General features: G+C 40.2%; 2 protein-coding genes across 2 annotated transcripts; both read left to right on the plus strand.

The window, feature by feature from the left end:
- Positions 1–7,884, plus strand: hadhab (hydroxyacyl-CoA dehydrogenase trifunctional multienzyme complex subunit alpha b). The gene is made up of 20 exons (XM_083923614.1): positions 1–134; positions 848–889; positions 1,052–1,122; positions 1,204–1,337; positions 1,610–1,748; positions 1,870–1,989; positions 2,351–2,453; positions 2,686–2,808; positions 2,917–3,035; positions 3,272–3,328; positions 3,416–3,525; positions 4,117–4,251; positions 4,468–4,639; positions 4,799–4,885; positions 4,970–5,110; positions 5,335–5,403; positions 5,583–5,778; positions 5,884–5,998; positions 6,655–6,800; positions 7,236–7,884. Exons 1-20 carry the CDS (start codon positions 68–70, stop codon positions 7,379–7,381), a joined length of 2,292 nt encoding a protein of 763 aa, XP_083779740.1. The 5' UTR covers positions 1–67; the 3' UTR covers positions 7,382–7,884.
- A 450-nt stretch (positions 7,885–8,334) lies between these two features.
- On the plus strand, positions 8,335–15,611 carry LOC310954788 (kinesin-like protein KIF3B; the record flags this gene model as incomplete). The annotated part of the gene is made up of 8 exons (XM_083924471.1): positions 8,335–9,738; positions 9,838–9,939; positions 10,072–10,194; positions 10,774–10,892; positions 12,218–12,334; positions 13,612–13,726; positions 14,144–14,322; positions 15,461–15,611. 8 exons carry the CDS (start codon positions 8,335–8,337, stop codon positions 15,609–15,611), a joined length of 2,310 nt encoding a protein of 769 aa, XP_083780597.1.
- Between the last annotated feature and the right edge of the window lie 827 nt (positions 15,612–16,438).

A 16,438-nucleotide genomic window follows, 5' to 3' on the forward strand; every position in this document is an offset into this window, starting at 1 on the left:
CCCCAGTGTGACAGCTAGCTAGCTAGCTTCACTTCTGCTTCACACTGTACTGACCTCCGCTCCCGACATGGCTGGTGTTCGAGCCCTTGGTGTTCTCTCCAGATTCACATCACGGAGATACCCTCTCTCCTCAGGTAGAAAATAAACTTATTTGTTGTTTCAACAATAAAGAAACAACCGCGAGAGAATGATACTGAAACTTCGACCTTCTCCAGGTGCCGTAACGTTAGATGGATAATTAGCTGTTAGACTAATTAGCTGTTAGCTCCTTATGCAGACATATGCGGTGTCATTTTTCTGTTTTTTTTTCAGGAAACATATCTCAACAAAAGTTTAGCAATGATATTCATTGAGAGTAGAGGGTTTTTTAACGAGCAAAGGTTGTTAACTTGCTATGTGTGCTAGCTAACGTTAGCTGACGGCTACTCTCTTCAAAATAAAAGTTTTAGACTGTTTGCTTTCACTTTTGACTTTAAAAATGTTTCCTTTAGGACACCATAGACAGTAATAAAAAGACTTGCACCATTTGTTCGCCATTGTGTTGGATACTGTTGTCTCTTTCTGTCTGAATGGTAGTCGGGGAATGTAGGTGAAGGGTCATTTAGTCACTGGGTTGCACAGCCTGACTGAGACCGGCTGAGGTCATGGAGATATTATGTGACGTTTCATGTGCACGTTGCACGCAGACAGTTTTGTTTAGATAGTGTTTAAGGCTTAATGTAGTGTTTATGATATGGACGTAAGGGTGAAGCAGCTAGCAGCAATGTGAAGGAGTTTAAATGACTTATAAAGTATTAGATACGTAACTGTAATAATGTATTACTTACTGTCATATCCTTCCATACAGGTGGTACCTTTCGCACCTTCTCAGTAGCTCCCGCCATGCTAGGTAATTCCAAAATACACACACACAGACACACACACACACACACACACACACACACACACACATATATATATATATATATATATACATGGGTAAAAATAGGTCACCTTGTCCATTGACACAATTATTTTCTCACTGTACTGTATCTTCCTTCTCTATTTTTAGCCCGAAGCCATGTGAACTATGAAGTCAAGGGCGATGTTGCTGTCGTACGGATCAACGACCCAAACTCCAAGGTGTGTGCTCATTAAGATTGAAAATGTGACAGTTTTCACTTCTGAATTATGTGGGTTTAAAGGTCATTTTTTCCCCTCCAGGTTAACACCCTGTCAGTCCAAATGCAAAAGGAGATGGCAGAAGTAATGGATGAAGTATGGGCCAACAATGCTGTTCAAAGTGCCGTCCTCATCTCCTCAAAGCCGGGATGCTTCATTGCAGGAGCTGATATTAAGTAAGATAAATGTCATAAATCCACTGCCAATTTATTTTGGTGTGTGTGGTACCTTAATCATGCCATTTTGACTTCTTCTTTAATTTCTTGTACAGTATAATTAACAGATTTGTCTCATCACGACCTGTTTTATGTTAAAACGTTGTTGCTGAAACACAACACAAATTTATATTATGCATCCTTTGAATTAAGATATTTTACTATACTTGAATGACTTGTCAAAAATGGTCATGCCTTGAATTTTCTTTTGATAAACTTCACATCTGTTACAGTATGATTCAGGCCTGCAACAATGCGGAAGAGGTCACCAAACTTTCTCAGGAAGGGCAGAAGATGTTTGATAAGATAGAAAAGTCTCCTAAACCCATTGTTGCTGCCATCAACGGCTCGTGCTTAGGAGGAGGCTTAGAGGTAACAAAAAGTAATTTCAACAACCAAATACAGAATATGCTTGACTTTAGTGAAACTATTTGACTAGGTTGACTGATAAAAATAGTAATTTCTTATCTAATGGGTCCTTTTTGCATTTCAGTTTGCCATCGCCTGCCAGTACAGAATTGCAACAAAGAGCAAGAAAACAGTTCTTGGCACTCCTGAAGTAATGCTGGGTCTTCTACCTGGAGCTGGTGGTACTCAGAGACTCCCCAAAATGGTTAGTAAAGGTCTAGAGTTACAGTCCCTAAATTTCCTATTTAAATTACTTGACTAAGTACAAAAAACAAACACTGCAGAATGATGCAGATCGTTATATCTTGTGTCAGGACAAGACAAGAAGCAAAATAATCTGGCTAATGCTCATAATTGGTTTAAGATGTTTACGTGCACCTTGGAGATCCTGCAAACAGATTATTCCCCCTGCCCAGTTTGTCATTTAGCAACCCTGTCTTTCAAAGCGCAGGATTATGACTAATTTATGTCCATAACATAAAAAAGAATTGTACTCTAAACGCACAACAACACACTCAATATTTAAGATAAATCAGTTCACGTATGTTTCCTTTTATTACCTGTAGGTTGGTCTGCCTAATGCCTTTGACATGATGCTGACTGGAAGAAACATCCGAGCAGATAAAGCTAAGAAGATGGGGCTTGTCAACCAACTTGTAGACCCCCTAGGTAAGATATCTTGATCTACACATTATTAGAAAACATTGAACTGCTTCAAATGGCAAGTTCTAAAATATTACCACCTGCAGAAAGTGTAATCTTTAGTAATTTAGTAATTCAGAACGCAATGTAACTGATTGATTATAAGGTATTTTACTGTGCATCAGTGGATCTTTAGGCTAGAATGAATTGATAAAATGATCTTGTCATGAGTCTTATGATATTTCTGCTCCTAATACAGGACCTGGGCTGAAGAGTCCAGAAGAAAGAACAATAGACTACCTTGAGGAAGTTGCCATTGAATACGCCAGAGGGATTGTCAATAAGAAGATCCCTCTCCACAAAGCTAAAGGCAGGATGGAGAGTAAGTTGTGCTGCAATTATTGAGCATTTGTCTCATTCTTTTCCCTTTAGTTGGTTTCATTATGACTAAATGAAATCCTACATTAATCCTAATGTTCTTTCTCCATAGAAATTCAAGACTACGTTATGAGCTTTGAGTTTGTGCGGAATCAGATTTACAAAACTGTCCACGGTAAAGTTATGAAGCAGAGCAAGGGACTTTATCCAGCACCCCTGAAAATAATTGAAGTAAGTAAAAACTCCGCCTAAGCAATAACTCGAAAGCACTATGTTATTTCATTTTAAAGCCTGTTTTCAAATTATTGGCAATTTTAAGTAAAAGGAGACAAACCAGTGTGCAATTTTATTTTTTAATAATTGGTTTGGAAAATTCTGCAATAGCCTTCAAGTCTCTAGCTTTCTCTGCTTTGTTGTTCTCATATTTAAATTAATGTTAATTTTTCTCCACCATCTCTCCTTCTCAGTGTGCGAAGACTGGAGTGGAACAAGGCCCCACTGCTGGATACTTGGCTGAGTCTCAGGTAAGTTTTGTTGGCTAAATCCTTGGCATATACTGTACAGTAGTACATTGTGCAAGTGAACATCACCAATTTTCATGCTTGCCACAGAATTTTGGTCAGTTGGCAAAAACCACAGAGTCGGCAGCCCTTATTGGTCTCTACCAGGGTCAAGTTGCATGCAAGAAGAACCGCTTTGGAACTCCTCAAAGAGAAGTGAAGTAAGTTTTTTATAATCTTCATATATTGAGCTGGTTAACCTGCATTTGATATTACAAGCTAGTTTATTTGGTTATGGTTAAATACTGGGTTGGCACTAATGACAAAGCCAGGTCTGATTTACAATGTTGGAAAACAGGAGACAAATGGTGGGATTACAACTTCTGCTTCCACTTGATGCCATCTGGCCCAAATATATTTGAGCACTGCAAGCCCCTGCAAAATGACTTAGTGTTAGTATTAGAATTTGATCCATTCGGTCCGATAACATTTTGAAAGTCGAGAAGAGTCGCACCATTAATAATTAATTAGTCAGAGAGTTAAACTGGAAGTAGGTGGCTCGGCTGTGAGAAGTCTCTAGTGCGCCTGCTCTGTTGGCCCTACAGTGCAGAAGTTTGATGGAAGTAGGGTTGATCATCTGTGTGTTTAGACACGGTAGTTGAACTATCATAGGAATGAACAGGGTTCTGCCTCGAGCGCTGTTTCCGGTTCTCTCAATACATCCATGAGCCCAAGTCTTCGCTTTGGTTTAAAATAAGTATAGGAGTCTTCCCGTAATCTACTAATTGTCTGTTTTTGTTGTTTACCACTAGGACCCTTGCCATCTTGGGAGCAGGTCTGATGGGAGCAGGTATCGCCCAGGTAACTGTGGACAAAGGTGTGCACACAGTCCTGAAAGACACCGCTCTGCCTGGACTGGCCAGGGGAGAGCAGCAAGTCTTCAAAGGGTGGGTTATCATATCAGGAATTTAAATATTAGTTGTTACATTGAGGATGTTTTTCAACAGCAAGTTCACATCCTGACTGTAAATTTGTCTAGACATAGTGCAAGTCTACAGAATAATCTTTCAAATCAGCTATGAAATATGATATTTGAAAGTGGCTTGCATATGATGAAGCATAATTGTGTTGGAACCTAAAATATGTGTCTTACTTTAAACAAGGCTCAATGACAAGACCAAAAAGAAGAGCATCACATCATTTCAGAGAGACTCTATAATGTCCAACTTGACTGGCCAGCTGGATTACAGCGGCTTTGAGAAGGCCGATATGGTTATTGAAGCTGTCTTTGAAGACATTAACATCAAGCATGCAGTCCTGAAGGAGGTGGAGGCTGTAAGTGTGACTGAAAATGGGCTCAATAGACCTTTTGTTACAAAAAGAATGTACTCCTTAGTTATAAATATCAGTCTATTAAGCATTAAATCCAGAGCAGTATTGTTGTAACTATCAGCTGTGACTTTGAACAACAACTTAACAAACGTTTGCTTGCAGGTGGTTTCCCCTCACTGCATATTTGCCAGCAACACATCTGCACTGCCCATCAAGGATATTGCTGCCGCCAGCAAGAGACCAGACAAGGTTTGGACCTGGGGGCCTTGTAGTTTTAAAGTGCTTCTAAATGAAAGAAAACAATGTTGCTGAATATTTTCTGTGTGTCTTTAGGTGATTGGGATGCACTACTTCTCTCCAGTGGACAAGATGCAGCTCCTGGAGATCATAACCACTGATCAGACGTCAAAGGACACTACAGCCTCTGCTGTGGCAGTCGGCCTGAAGCAGGGCAAAGTCATCATAGTTGTTGGGGTGAGGTTTAACGTCATATTTGTTTATTCTTTCCCTGTGTACTTACTAACCACTAAATATAGTTTTAACTGTTCGAACAAGTTGTAAAGTAGTTGAAGGTGATTCCACAAAAATATTTATCATAGCAGTAGTTTTTAAGTAATGACAACCATGATGATGCATGTTAATAATATGAACGTTATTGCACTACACTATTGTGTAAAATTACACTAATTTAATTGCAGGATGGACCTGGATTCTACACAACAAGGTGCCTGGCTCCGATGTTGGCTGAAGCAGTACGAGTACTTCAGGTTAGTAGTTTTACTGCAGTCGTAAATGCAGCCGTGAACACTGTATTTGTTATGTACTGTAGTAGTAGGATTTAGGGCTCAAGACGGACAGAGTCGGCACATTTGAACAAAGCGTATTCATTATTCTTGGATAGCTGTTAAACATACTGTATAATTAATTTATCCATTTGCACTTACAGGAAGGAGTTGACCCCAAGAAGTTAGATGCACTCACAACAGGCTTTGGGTTCCCTGTGGGTGCGGCCACACTGTCTGATGAAGTTGGTATTGACGTCGCCGCCCACGTGGCTGAGGACCTCGGCAAAGCTTTCGGCTCCCGCTTTGGTGGTGGAAATGTGGAGGTTCTGAAGACCATGGTAGACCAGGGATTCAAGGGTAGGTCACATCAAAGAATTGTGCCCAGTGTTAGTTGGATAAAGTACTTGAGTTTGATGTACTTGTTTTATGAGGTGTATTAATCCTTGCTTTGTTATTCTCAAGGCCGCAAATCAGGAAAGGGTTGCTACATCTACCAGCCGGGACTCAAGACCAAAGAAGTGAACCCAGAAATTGGAGATATCCTTGAGAAATATAAAATGACACCCAATCCGGCTGTGTAAGTTGACACTGGACAACTATAAAACTTGTCTTTTGTAAAATTACTTGAGTTCATTGCATGTATAAAAATTAGACCCAGACTGATATATCGGTCTGCTGCTATTATAGAACCTTATGTTTATTTAGCTTTTTATTTGAGCCATTTTCAACCCATAAAAATGCCAATTTTAATTAAATTAAAAAAAAAAAAAGAAATGGCAATATTAATACCAGCATTGAGTTTGAGTTCAGTTGTGTTTCACCACATTACATTCATATAATTTAGTTTACAGCTCTGAAAACATGTTTTAATTGTGCAGTACCTCTTTAATACATTTGTCATATTGGTGCAAAATCGTTGCATAATTCTCATAGAAAAGTTGTATTTTCATTCCATCTCAAAAATTCACTCTAATTGCCGCCATATCAATAAACTATGATATATATATCCCCCCCCCCCCCCCCCCTCCGAAAAATTGCTATCAGCATCGGCCTCAAAAATCCCATATCGGTCGGCCCCCAATAAAAAAAATGCTTTTGATTTCAACACTTTTTTGTTCTCCAATGGGCCTGACAAAATGAGACTTTGAGCCATGATATTATATTACATCTAACTGATTTTAACATGTTTAACTCTTGAAATACTGTATTCTTACCTGTGAATCTTTTTTACAGTTCCTCAGACTCTGATGTGCAGTACAGGCTCATCTCCCGATTCGTCAACGAGGCCGTGTTGTGTTTGCAGGAGGGCATTTTGGCCAACCCTTTGGAAGGAGACATCGGGGCCGTGTTTGGGCTGGGATTCCCCCCCTGCCTTGGAGGTCAGAGTTCAACCTTAGTCATGGTCATTTGAGACGCTTGTGCTCCGAGGCTGCATCCTCTGTCAATGAAAAGAGGATAAGGAGAGTTCTTTTGTTCTATGTTTCATGTGAATTTGAAAGCCCGGGATTTGTAGTCACAAAGCATTTTTGGAAAAAAAGAATTGACCAATTCACCTGTTAATCCAGTGTCATTTATAGTTCAGTAACTCAGACCTGAAAACTATACAAGTGCAGTCTGGAAAAATATGTTTCCTACCTGTTTAAACCTGCTTTATGAGACAGAATCTTCTGAAAATAAGCCTTATTTACTGAAATAAGCCTGGTTTAACCAGTGATCTGGCTTTATTAAACACCTCTCCATAGAGAAATGAAAACAACCCTAAAACACATGTATCCTGTCGTTATATTTCTAACATCATAATTTACCACTTTCAGGACCGTTCCGTTTCGTGGACTCCTTTGGTGCCGACAAGCTGGTGGAGAAGATGAGGCGTTTCGAAGCAGTCTACGGGAATCAGTTCACACCGTGCCAGCTCCTCCTCGATCATGCAAAAGATTCAAGCAAGAAATTTCACAAGTGACCGACTCGCCGTGTGTGCCAGTAGCTTTTAATTGACCTCCAGTCTGCCACTAGAATGTGCCTAACATTTATATCATGAGTGGGGGCAAACACGCTGAAAATATGCTCATGTTGTCAGTTTATAGGTGCACTTAGTTCAAACTACTGCAGTCTAATACAGCAGACTGAACAGTACATTTATGCAGGACTGCTGTATTATTTGTTTTAGCTGGTGCATCTAATAAAGTGGCAAGTGAGTGTGTAATGTCAGCAGAATTTGATGTTTTTTTGTACTTTAACATTATTGATTTACTTGATGAGGATGTATGAATGGTAGAAGCTAATTATTCACACATTGCAGATGTAGAGAAGTTAAAAATATTTTGCAACTGGCAAATGAATTTTCAAGGATAATGAATGTCTACCAGCATGGTTCAAAGACAGTCTCTTTTTTTTGTACATTAAAGACTTTCTGGCCTGGTTTGAGCGATGTTGTAAAGGTTAAGCCTGAATAAACTTTTGGTATTGAATCAAACCTGCGTTTTCTCTCAAGGTGCGTTCAAGTGTCAGTTCGGAGGGTCATTTATCACGTTTACAGAACGAGACCATAGCTGTGTACCATGGGAACATTTCGTCCAATCCCATTCGTTGCTCAGGTCACATGTCTTATTTCCATTGTCCGCAGAGCAGGGTGTGTTCCGCCGGTGGGCTGTGCGGGCTGGGCCGGGGCGTCTGGGTGTTTTTTTTTTTGCTCAGCAGCATCCTTTTAACATCCCGTGACATCGCTTGTTTTCGGAGGGATGCTCAGGGCGGAGGAGACGCTGCGTTCATGGTTCATGATGGTGAAAGCGGCTCACATGAGGAGTGGCTGACCGCTTTCTGCCGCACCTGCACAGAGAAACAACATTGTGGACACCGCCCGAATAAAAAGTATTTTTAACGTGGTGAGGATACTTTTTAATTTTTTTGACCAAAATGTCAAAAGCCAAACATTGCGAGGCAGTCAGGGTGGTGGTCCGCTGCCGGCCATTCAGCAGGAGAGAGGAGACAGCGGGCTGTGAAAACATTTTGCAGATTGATGACAGACTGGGGCAGATCACCCTCAGGAACCCAAAGGCACCACCTGATGAGCCAATGAAAGTATTCACGTTTGATGCTGTGTATGGCTGGGATTCAAAACAAAGCAACATTTATGATGATGCCGCGAGACCTCTGGTGGAGTCCGTGCTCCACGGCTTCAACGGGACTATGTTTGCGTATGGACAAACTGGGACAGGTAAAACACACACCATGCACGGGGTTTCAAGCGACCCAGAGATGAGAGGGGTCATCCCAAATTCATTTCAGCACATTTTTACACAAATCTCCAGAACTCAGAATCAGAAATACCTGGTGAGGTCATCTTACCTTGAGATCTACCAGGAGGAAATCCGAGATCTGCTGTGCAAAGATAACAACAAGAAACTGGAGCTTAAAGAAAATCCTGACTTTGGTGTTTATGTGAAAGATCTGTCTTCAGTGGTGACAAAGAATGCCACTGAGATTGAACATGTGATGGACTTAGGCAACCAGTCCAGGTCAGTGGGGTTCACGAACATGAATGAACACAGCTCTCGGTCTCATGCCATTTTCCTCATAACTGTGGAGTGTAGTGAAGTGGGGCCAGATGGTGAGGACCACATCCGTGTTGGGAAGCTGAACATGGTTGACCTGGCAGGCAGTGAGCGCCAGAGCAAGACAGGTGCCAAAGGGAAGCGACTTAAGGAAGCAGCCAAAATCAACCTGTCCCTCTCAGCACTGGGGAACGTCATCTCGGCCCTGGTGGATGGGAAGAGCACCCACGTCCCTTACAGAGATTCCAAACTGACCCGCTTACTCCAGGACTCACTCGGTGGCAACGCAAAGACAGTCATGATAGCAACGGTGGGGCCTTCGCACAAGAACTTTGAAGAATCCCTGGCCACTCTGAGGTACGCCAACCGGGCCAAGAACATAAAGAACAAACCTCGGATTAACGAGGATCCCAAAGATGCCCTGCTGAGGGAGTTTCAGGCGGAGATTGCACGCTTGAAAGCCCAACTAGAGGAGCGAGGGATGCTGGTGAAGGAGAGGAGGAGGAGAAGGAACAGCAAAAGACTGAGTAAAAGCATGGCCGGTATGGAAGAGGAGATGCTCAGAGAGAGGGATGCCGACGTGTGGAATGCTTTTGAGGAGGAACCCGAGGTGAGACATCGCATGAAAGATGGAGGTGACATCCCAAAGGCTCTGACCTGCCAGGGGAGCGGTGAGAAGCTGAAGCACCTGATTGAAAACAGAAAAAGTGTACAGGACATGCACTGGGATCAAGATGCTCTGGAGAAGATCATTGAGAAATATAAGGTACTGTGAAGATCATAATACAGTACAGTGTCTGATAAATGGGAATGGCAGAACAAAAGAAATTTACATCAATAATTAATTGTATGTCTTTGTTCACAGACTATGGAGAGCAAACTGTTAGTGGGAGGAAAAACTATAATTGATCACACCAATGAACAGCAAAAGATGCTGGAGCTGAAGAGGCAAGAAATTGCAGAACAAGTATGTAAAAAAACAACAATAATATAGGCTGTAATGCTTTTTCCTGCTTACTTTTGTGTTTCCATTCATGGTAAGGAGAATTTTAAGGGCGTGCCATTCATCTTTAGCAAAGCTGAATGTTCTGATTTGCAGATAAGACGAGAGCGAGAGATCCAGCAGGAGATGATGTTGCAGGACGAGGAGACCTTAGAAATGAGAGAGACGTTCTCCTCCCTGCAGCAGGAGGTGGAACACAAGACAAAAAAGCTGAAGAGGGTAAGATGACTCACCCGCGGATGTGTCCCGAGGCTGTTATCACAGAAGCAATAAATCATAATTGAAGCAGTTATTTGCAATTGAGAATCCTTCTTTTTCAAGAGAGACTTCCCCAGGAGAGGCAACACTGGTGGGTGCGGGTTTCTCTGGACACAGCTCGTGCTTCTGGGTGTTTTGGAATAATTACATTTCTTTCACTTATGTTGTTGGCTTTGTTACATTTGCTCCCATTCAAGAATAGAAACATAAGAAATAGAAATGAGAAATATGTAAACACATGTACAATCTACTACAATACATAGCAAAAATACATATAGAGAAATAGAAATAAAAATGAAGTGTAAATATGCATACTACAATATATAACAATAGTGTTAGTAATACTATAATAATGCAGTATACATTTATTTTTGCAATGTAAATATGCAGTGTTAATGCCAAAAATAGCTGAGTATCATATCCTTTATGTATATATACACACACATTTTCCTGGTGGTTTAGGCCCCTAGTGTTTGGTTTTTATATAAACATCTCGTCCAGTACAGCTTTACATTTTGTATTTGTTCCTTTTCTGTACAGTTGTATGCTAAACTACAGCTGGTGAAGGCAGAGACGAGAGATGTCTATGATGAACACATCATAATCAGACAGGAGCTCGAACAAACACAGACTGAACTCACCAGAGAACTCAAGTACAAGTAAGTAGCCACAATGTCTACTTTTCTCACATCATATGTGGCTTTCTAGCTTATTTCCATCATTCCCGTGCATATAAAGACAGAGATTTTGCCATTTAAGAGCTCACAACATGTATTAATCATGACAAAGTTGCTACAACACAGTGGTCATAAAGAGTTACATATCTCAACCATTTAATAATAAAAATAATAATATAGTTTATTTGTGGAAACGATTTTTACCTGGATGCTGTCAGACTTTATCATATTGTTGTAAAATGTTTGCTGCAAATAACTCATTTGTGCCTGCAACTGACATCTTTGTTTCTTGTTATATATTTAGTCTTTGTGCACATGGGACTCCTGGTATTTCTACATATTTTATTATATTCTAGGTAAAAAAAAGCAGTAGTGCCATGTGCCCAAAGACTAAATATAGTATGATAAGAAAACAGCTGCATCTCAGAAACTACATGGAGCACAGTCAAGTATTTTATATGGATACACTCATAACAACTTGTTATAACTCATAACAAGTTGAATATCAAAGGTATGCACACATAAAATGTAACAGTCTATGAGCGTAACAGACATTTATTAAACACAATGTTAGTGTTTACCCTGAAAATTTGGACTGTTGATAAAAGTGTGATTTTTCATGTGATCCAAAAATGCCAAAGTTGTTCTGTTAGATACTACTGTAAGTATGTTCATAACAGATCTCAAGACCATCCAGAACACATTATACTTTAACATACTAAATATAGTCTTTGGACACATATGGGATGGTGTCAGTTGTGTACTGACTTTTGCAGAAATGTGGTTTATAAAACATCTGATATTGGAGATTTTTCTTTCGATGACAGTGAACAACATCTTTTTTAATTCCTCTTCATACTTTTTTTGCTTTTGTGAAATTTGGCAATATATATGCTTCACCATGTCTTTGATTGTTCAGATTATACCCAATGCATTTCTAGATATTTTATGCTGAAGAGACAAATCAACGGCATTTCAAAGCATTCTGTTCTTAATAAGATGTTTTTCTTATCAGAGAGGGATCAATTAGAACCTTTAACTAGGTGTGGAAATAACGTTTTTGTTGTTGCTTGGAAAGTTGTTTGTTGATGTCGATGATCTCTATTATTTGATGGCTTTTGATTTATGTGTACTGTGTCATTTTAATACCAAATATTTGTTACATTACCAAATATTTGTTACATTTATTCTGGTATTGTTTTTTTTCTCTGTAAAGTAGTGAAACTATCTGATTTGATTTTGTGGTTGTTAATAATGGAGTGCTGCCAGTGAGCTCGGCTGACACATATTTGTGTTTCACATTGCAGACATCTCTTGATTGAGAACTTTATACCTCCAGAGGAAAAGAACAAGATCATGAACAGGCTGCACTTTGACCGTGAGGAGGATCAGTGGAGACTCCAGCCTGTCATCCCATCAGAGAGGTACGGTAGAGAAAGAAAATACTCCAAAACTAATTCTAAATGAATCAAGTAGAGTATAAAAATGACCTACTGGGGAGAGTCTGCACCCTCAGTTACCTACAGCAGTGACTCCTGACCAGGGGGTACTCGTGCATTTCCCCAACTATAGCTGAGTTGAGGATATATCTACATATTTTTGTTCAGGAGGAAAATAAACAGCCAAATAGAATTACAATTGTGTGATGCTGATCTTTAGTGAATTGACGGTAATCAATAAGATGCCCATCACCTTGAATCAGCTGTAACACATAAACACCACATGTTGCAAGAGTGTGTAAAAACGAGTTAGCAAGTGCGCAGAGAAGCGGAAATAGTCACCTAAAATAATGGTAAATGGATGAAATAATTAGCTAATAATATGGATAAACTGTTGAAATAGCTAAGAGTAATGAAATGTCCAGCTTGTGCCACTCCAAAATAGTTATGGTACAAATACAATTGACCAAAGCAAACCAGGCATTGACATAACATCCAGGTTATGATCCATTCATAGGAACATTTAGAACATGACAGGTGTGACTTGTGCGACTTGTGCTCATCGGATAAGGATGTGCGAGTCCATCTGACAGTTTGGGAACCACTGACCTATAGTAAATAGACCATAATGCAATGCAGCTGTAAGGTAAATTGTATACCTTTGTAGTGCTTCTTTAAAACTTGAGAAAAAAAAACATTAACTCTGCTATTGCTGTTTTGGTTCTTTTGACCTCCATATGTTACACCTGCATGAATCTGCAGGTAGGAAATCAGTAACAGAAGTATAAATAGATTAAATAAACTGAAAGTGGACACAGAAAAAAAATAATTAAACAATAACCTTCATCATTTAAAAAGTCATAGATTTAAACAGAGTTTACTTATGTATAACTGTGATGATAGCATCTTTCAAAGTTTTTACATTACTCCGTCTATTTTGGTTCAACCGCTAGGAGTCGGCATAGTCATACTTTTTTTAAAGCATACACAGAAAAGCTGTAAGGCAATCTGACCTTACATGCTATAGATAATGTATGCAGTCCTGACTCTCCAGGAAACAAACCGAGAAAACCAGGAACACCAGACATCCTTGGTATTTGTCTTTACTGAGACAGCTCGACGGAAGATAACGGGAGATATTTCTGGTGGCAGCTGACCAGTTGACCATATATGGAGCTCTTGAGCTTCCAGAAGCCTGCATCTTAACCTCCATGTGTACTAAACTGAATACAAACCCTTCTTTTCCCACGACTTTACCCCAGTGCACCCACTCAGGTCAAGAGAAGGCCTCTCTCAGCTGTGGGATACAAGAGGCCAATCAGCCAATACGCACAGATGGCGGTTTCCACAGCAACCGGGGCGCCATCTAGATACCAGGTCAGTGCTTGGACAGTTGGCAAAAAAGTACAGCAGAGATGGAGATGTGAAATCGTGGTCTTGCGCACCGTGCTTCCATGTTCACAGCCTCCTTGTTGGAGCTGGAGGATGTGAAGATGGTTGTAGCCATGGAAACCATTCAGAGCTTTAACAGTTGCATCTTGTGCAAGTGAACCATCAATTTAATAAAACTATGTCAAAAAAATACTGTAGAAATAAAAGCCAGCACTCCAATAATGGCTGGATTTCAAATAATAGCAAGGAATGCAGTTTATTATGCGTTTTAACAGCATTATTTCCAAAAGTACAATATAGTTCACACTCTGACAGAGGCTTCTTACTTAAAAATATATATATATGTTTCCATATTTAATCATACTATTATAACTCCAACTTTACTTGTATCTGTTCTTGCAGGCTGAAAATATAATGCTGCTGGAGTTAGACATGTCTCCACCGACCATGTTCGCCCTGAACCTTAATGGCGCTCACCTGGAGAGAGCCTTTTCTCCAATGCTGATGCAGAATCTTCTGGCAACTGTTCCCATCAGAGAGAGGAGCACGGCAGCATCACGGGTCAGGAAATCCCAATCCTGGTGAGAGAACTGCTAAGAAAGAAAGACATGCTTACAGATGCTGAAAGTTCTCTTTTTTAGAGGCGTTAGTTCAGAATAAGACTGAACACTTCAGTCGCAAAGTTATATGAAGAACTGTCACGGATGCTGGGTCAATTCTGAAATACAGTTTATAATGTGTTAGTGCTGTTAAGTAAGTACTGTCTTTGTGTACTTATCAGTACAGAAAGTGGATTTTAAAGCACTAAAAAAGTGTCATGCATGCATGTTTTCCCCCTTTTATTACATACCATGCGTACTTTACATTTCTGTTGACCAGTTTCCCCAAAAATACCATTTTTTAACATGCAAATCCACCGGTAAAGACTTTAAAATGCCAGAAGACTCAGCACTTGTTTAATAAGTACTGGACTAATATATGGCTATTGCTCAACCTCATTAAACCCTTTAGATACATTTGGTCATTTTGTGATATGAGACAGTACAATTAAACATATTTCATCTTAAATAAGATAAGATATACTTTATTATCCCACAGGAAAAGTTGTCATGAGTGCATCACAATGCCAATGCATCACACAACACACTTGTGAACGTCACATACTCATGCATAAACATGCTTAAATCCACATGTTGCTCAAGGTGCACAAGATGCTCTACTCAAAATACTGGAAAAAAAAGTGGGCTGGGAATGTCTCCACACAGCTCTCGCCCAAAACATGAAATACGGTTGTTTTTTAATGGCATATAGTTGTTTGCCGGTATATTAATGCTCTGAATGTCAAGTAAAGTCCTTTAAAAAAAATAAAAGGTGGTAAAAAGACAATAGTTTCAAATAATAAAACTAGGTATAATCAAACAAGATAATATAATCAAGTTACAATCATATCATATAATGCTACTTGTTGCTGTTTTTATATGTTGATGGAAGATGACATGACTCCTTTTTTGGTTTAATTAATCAGTTTAACCCGCAATTCTGAACCATCCGCCAGAAGGAAATGTCAACATCTCTCAAATTCTGGTTTCAAAGTGTGTGCTGGGTTGTTCACAATCTTCTGAGCCTCCCTGACCACAGAACTCTCATTTAAATGCTGAAGAGAGTGATCTGTTTTTCCCCCAGTGATCATAGTAATTTGTTTTGTTTAATGGTCTACAGGTATCAGGCGCCGCAAGCAGCATCCATCACATCATCCGCGTCATCCTCCACTCTGGCATCAGGAGCTCAGAGCTTCTCTCCCTCTCGGAGACAAAGACCATCCTCTGCTGCCTTTCTTCCAGTGGAAGGTCCAATTCAGAAAAGCCCCTGATGTGTGTCAACACAACTACACAGCGCTGGCCTTAGTTCAATGTGGCACAAAGGACTCCAGATTGGCATCTGAGAGACATGGGGGGGAAAAATCATATGCCTTGATCTTAAATTGATTTCACACTTTTTTCTGTTTCTTTTTTTTGCTGAGAAAGAATCACTTTAGATTTCTTCTTTATTCATCCCTGGGGGAGATGTACATTATACACATTACAAACACACAGGCTCAAAATACACACACATGCACAAACAGGACCGATGGGAGTTACGGCTCTTTGATGGGAGCCATATCTTTCTTTTTTGTAAGGGTTAATAGTCATCTGGGAATACCGATCAGTATGCGCGCTTGCCTGTCACACATGCTGGATAAAAGTGTCAATAAAAGCATGTTTGGTGGGTTTTCAGTGAAACAGCTGTCAGTGCATCCTGCAGCTGCTGCTGTAACTGTCACAACCACAGGAGGAGGCAGAAGTGCTGCAAAGCGCTTGTGTTAGCATGAACCTGGCGCTGCAGATCTGGGGCAGGCAGTGAGATTTGGTAAAATGTAAAAACAACTTTGGTCCCTTCATCGTTTGTGAATGGCACATCACTAATGCATTGGCCCAGGAAGCAAGCTGGCACCTCTCCAGCTACCAGTCCAAATTCCATACCTGGTCTGAATGGGGACTTGAACCGGCAACCCTCTGGTTTCCTAGTCCCTATGGACTGAGCTACAGCCGCTCAGTAAGCATGCATTCAACTTAGTTGCCTATAAACCATGTAGTTTCTCTTGGCGTACCCCAGTCTTAATGAATAGCACATTCAAAACTTAAACTTCTAAATTGTTAG

This window comes from Echiichthys vipera, assembly GCF_963691815.1.
Source record: "Echiichthys vipera genome assembly, chromosome: 12".
NCBI lineage: Eukaryota > Metazoa > Chordata > Actinopteri > Perciformes > Trachinidae > Echiichthys > Echiichthys vipera.

Bases quoted from the DNA above. Each gene is read 5' to 3' on its own strand.
- hadhab (XM_083923614.1), top strand. From the start codon at position 68: ATGGCTGGTGTTCGAGCCCTTGGTGTTCTCTCCAGATTCACATCACGG. The intron at 135-847 runs GTAGAAAATAAA...CCTTCCATACAG, and splicing joins GAGATACCCTCTCTCCTCAG to GTGGTACCTTTCGCACCTTC. The intron at 2,454-2,685 runs GTAAGATATCTT...CTCCTAATACAG, and splicing joins CCAACTTGTAGACCCCCTAG to GACCTGGGCTGAAGAGTCCA.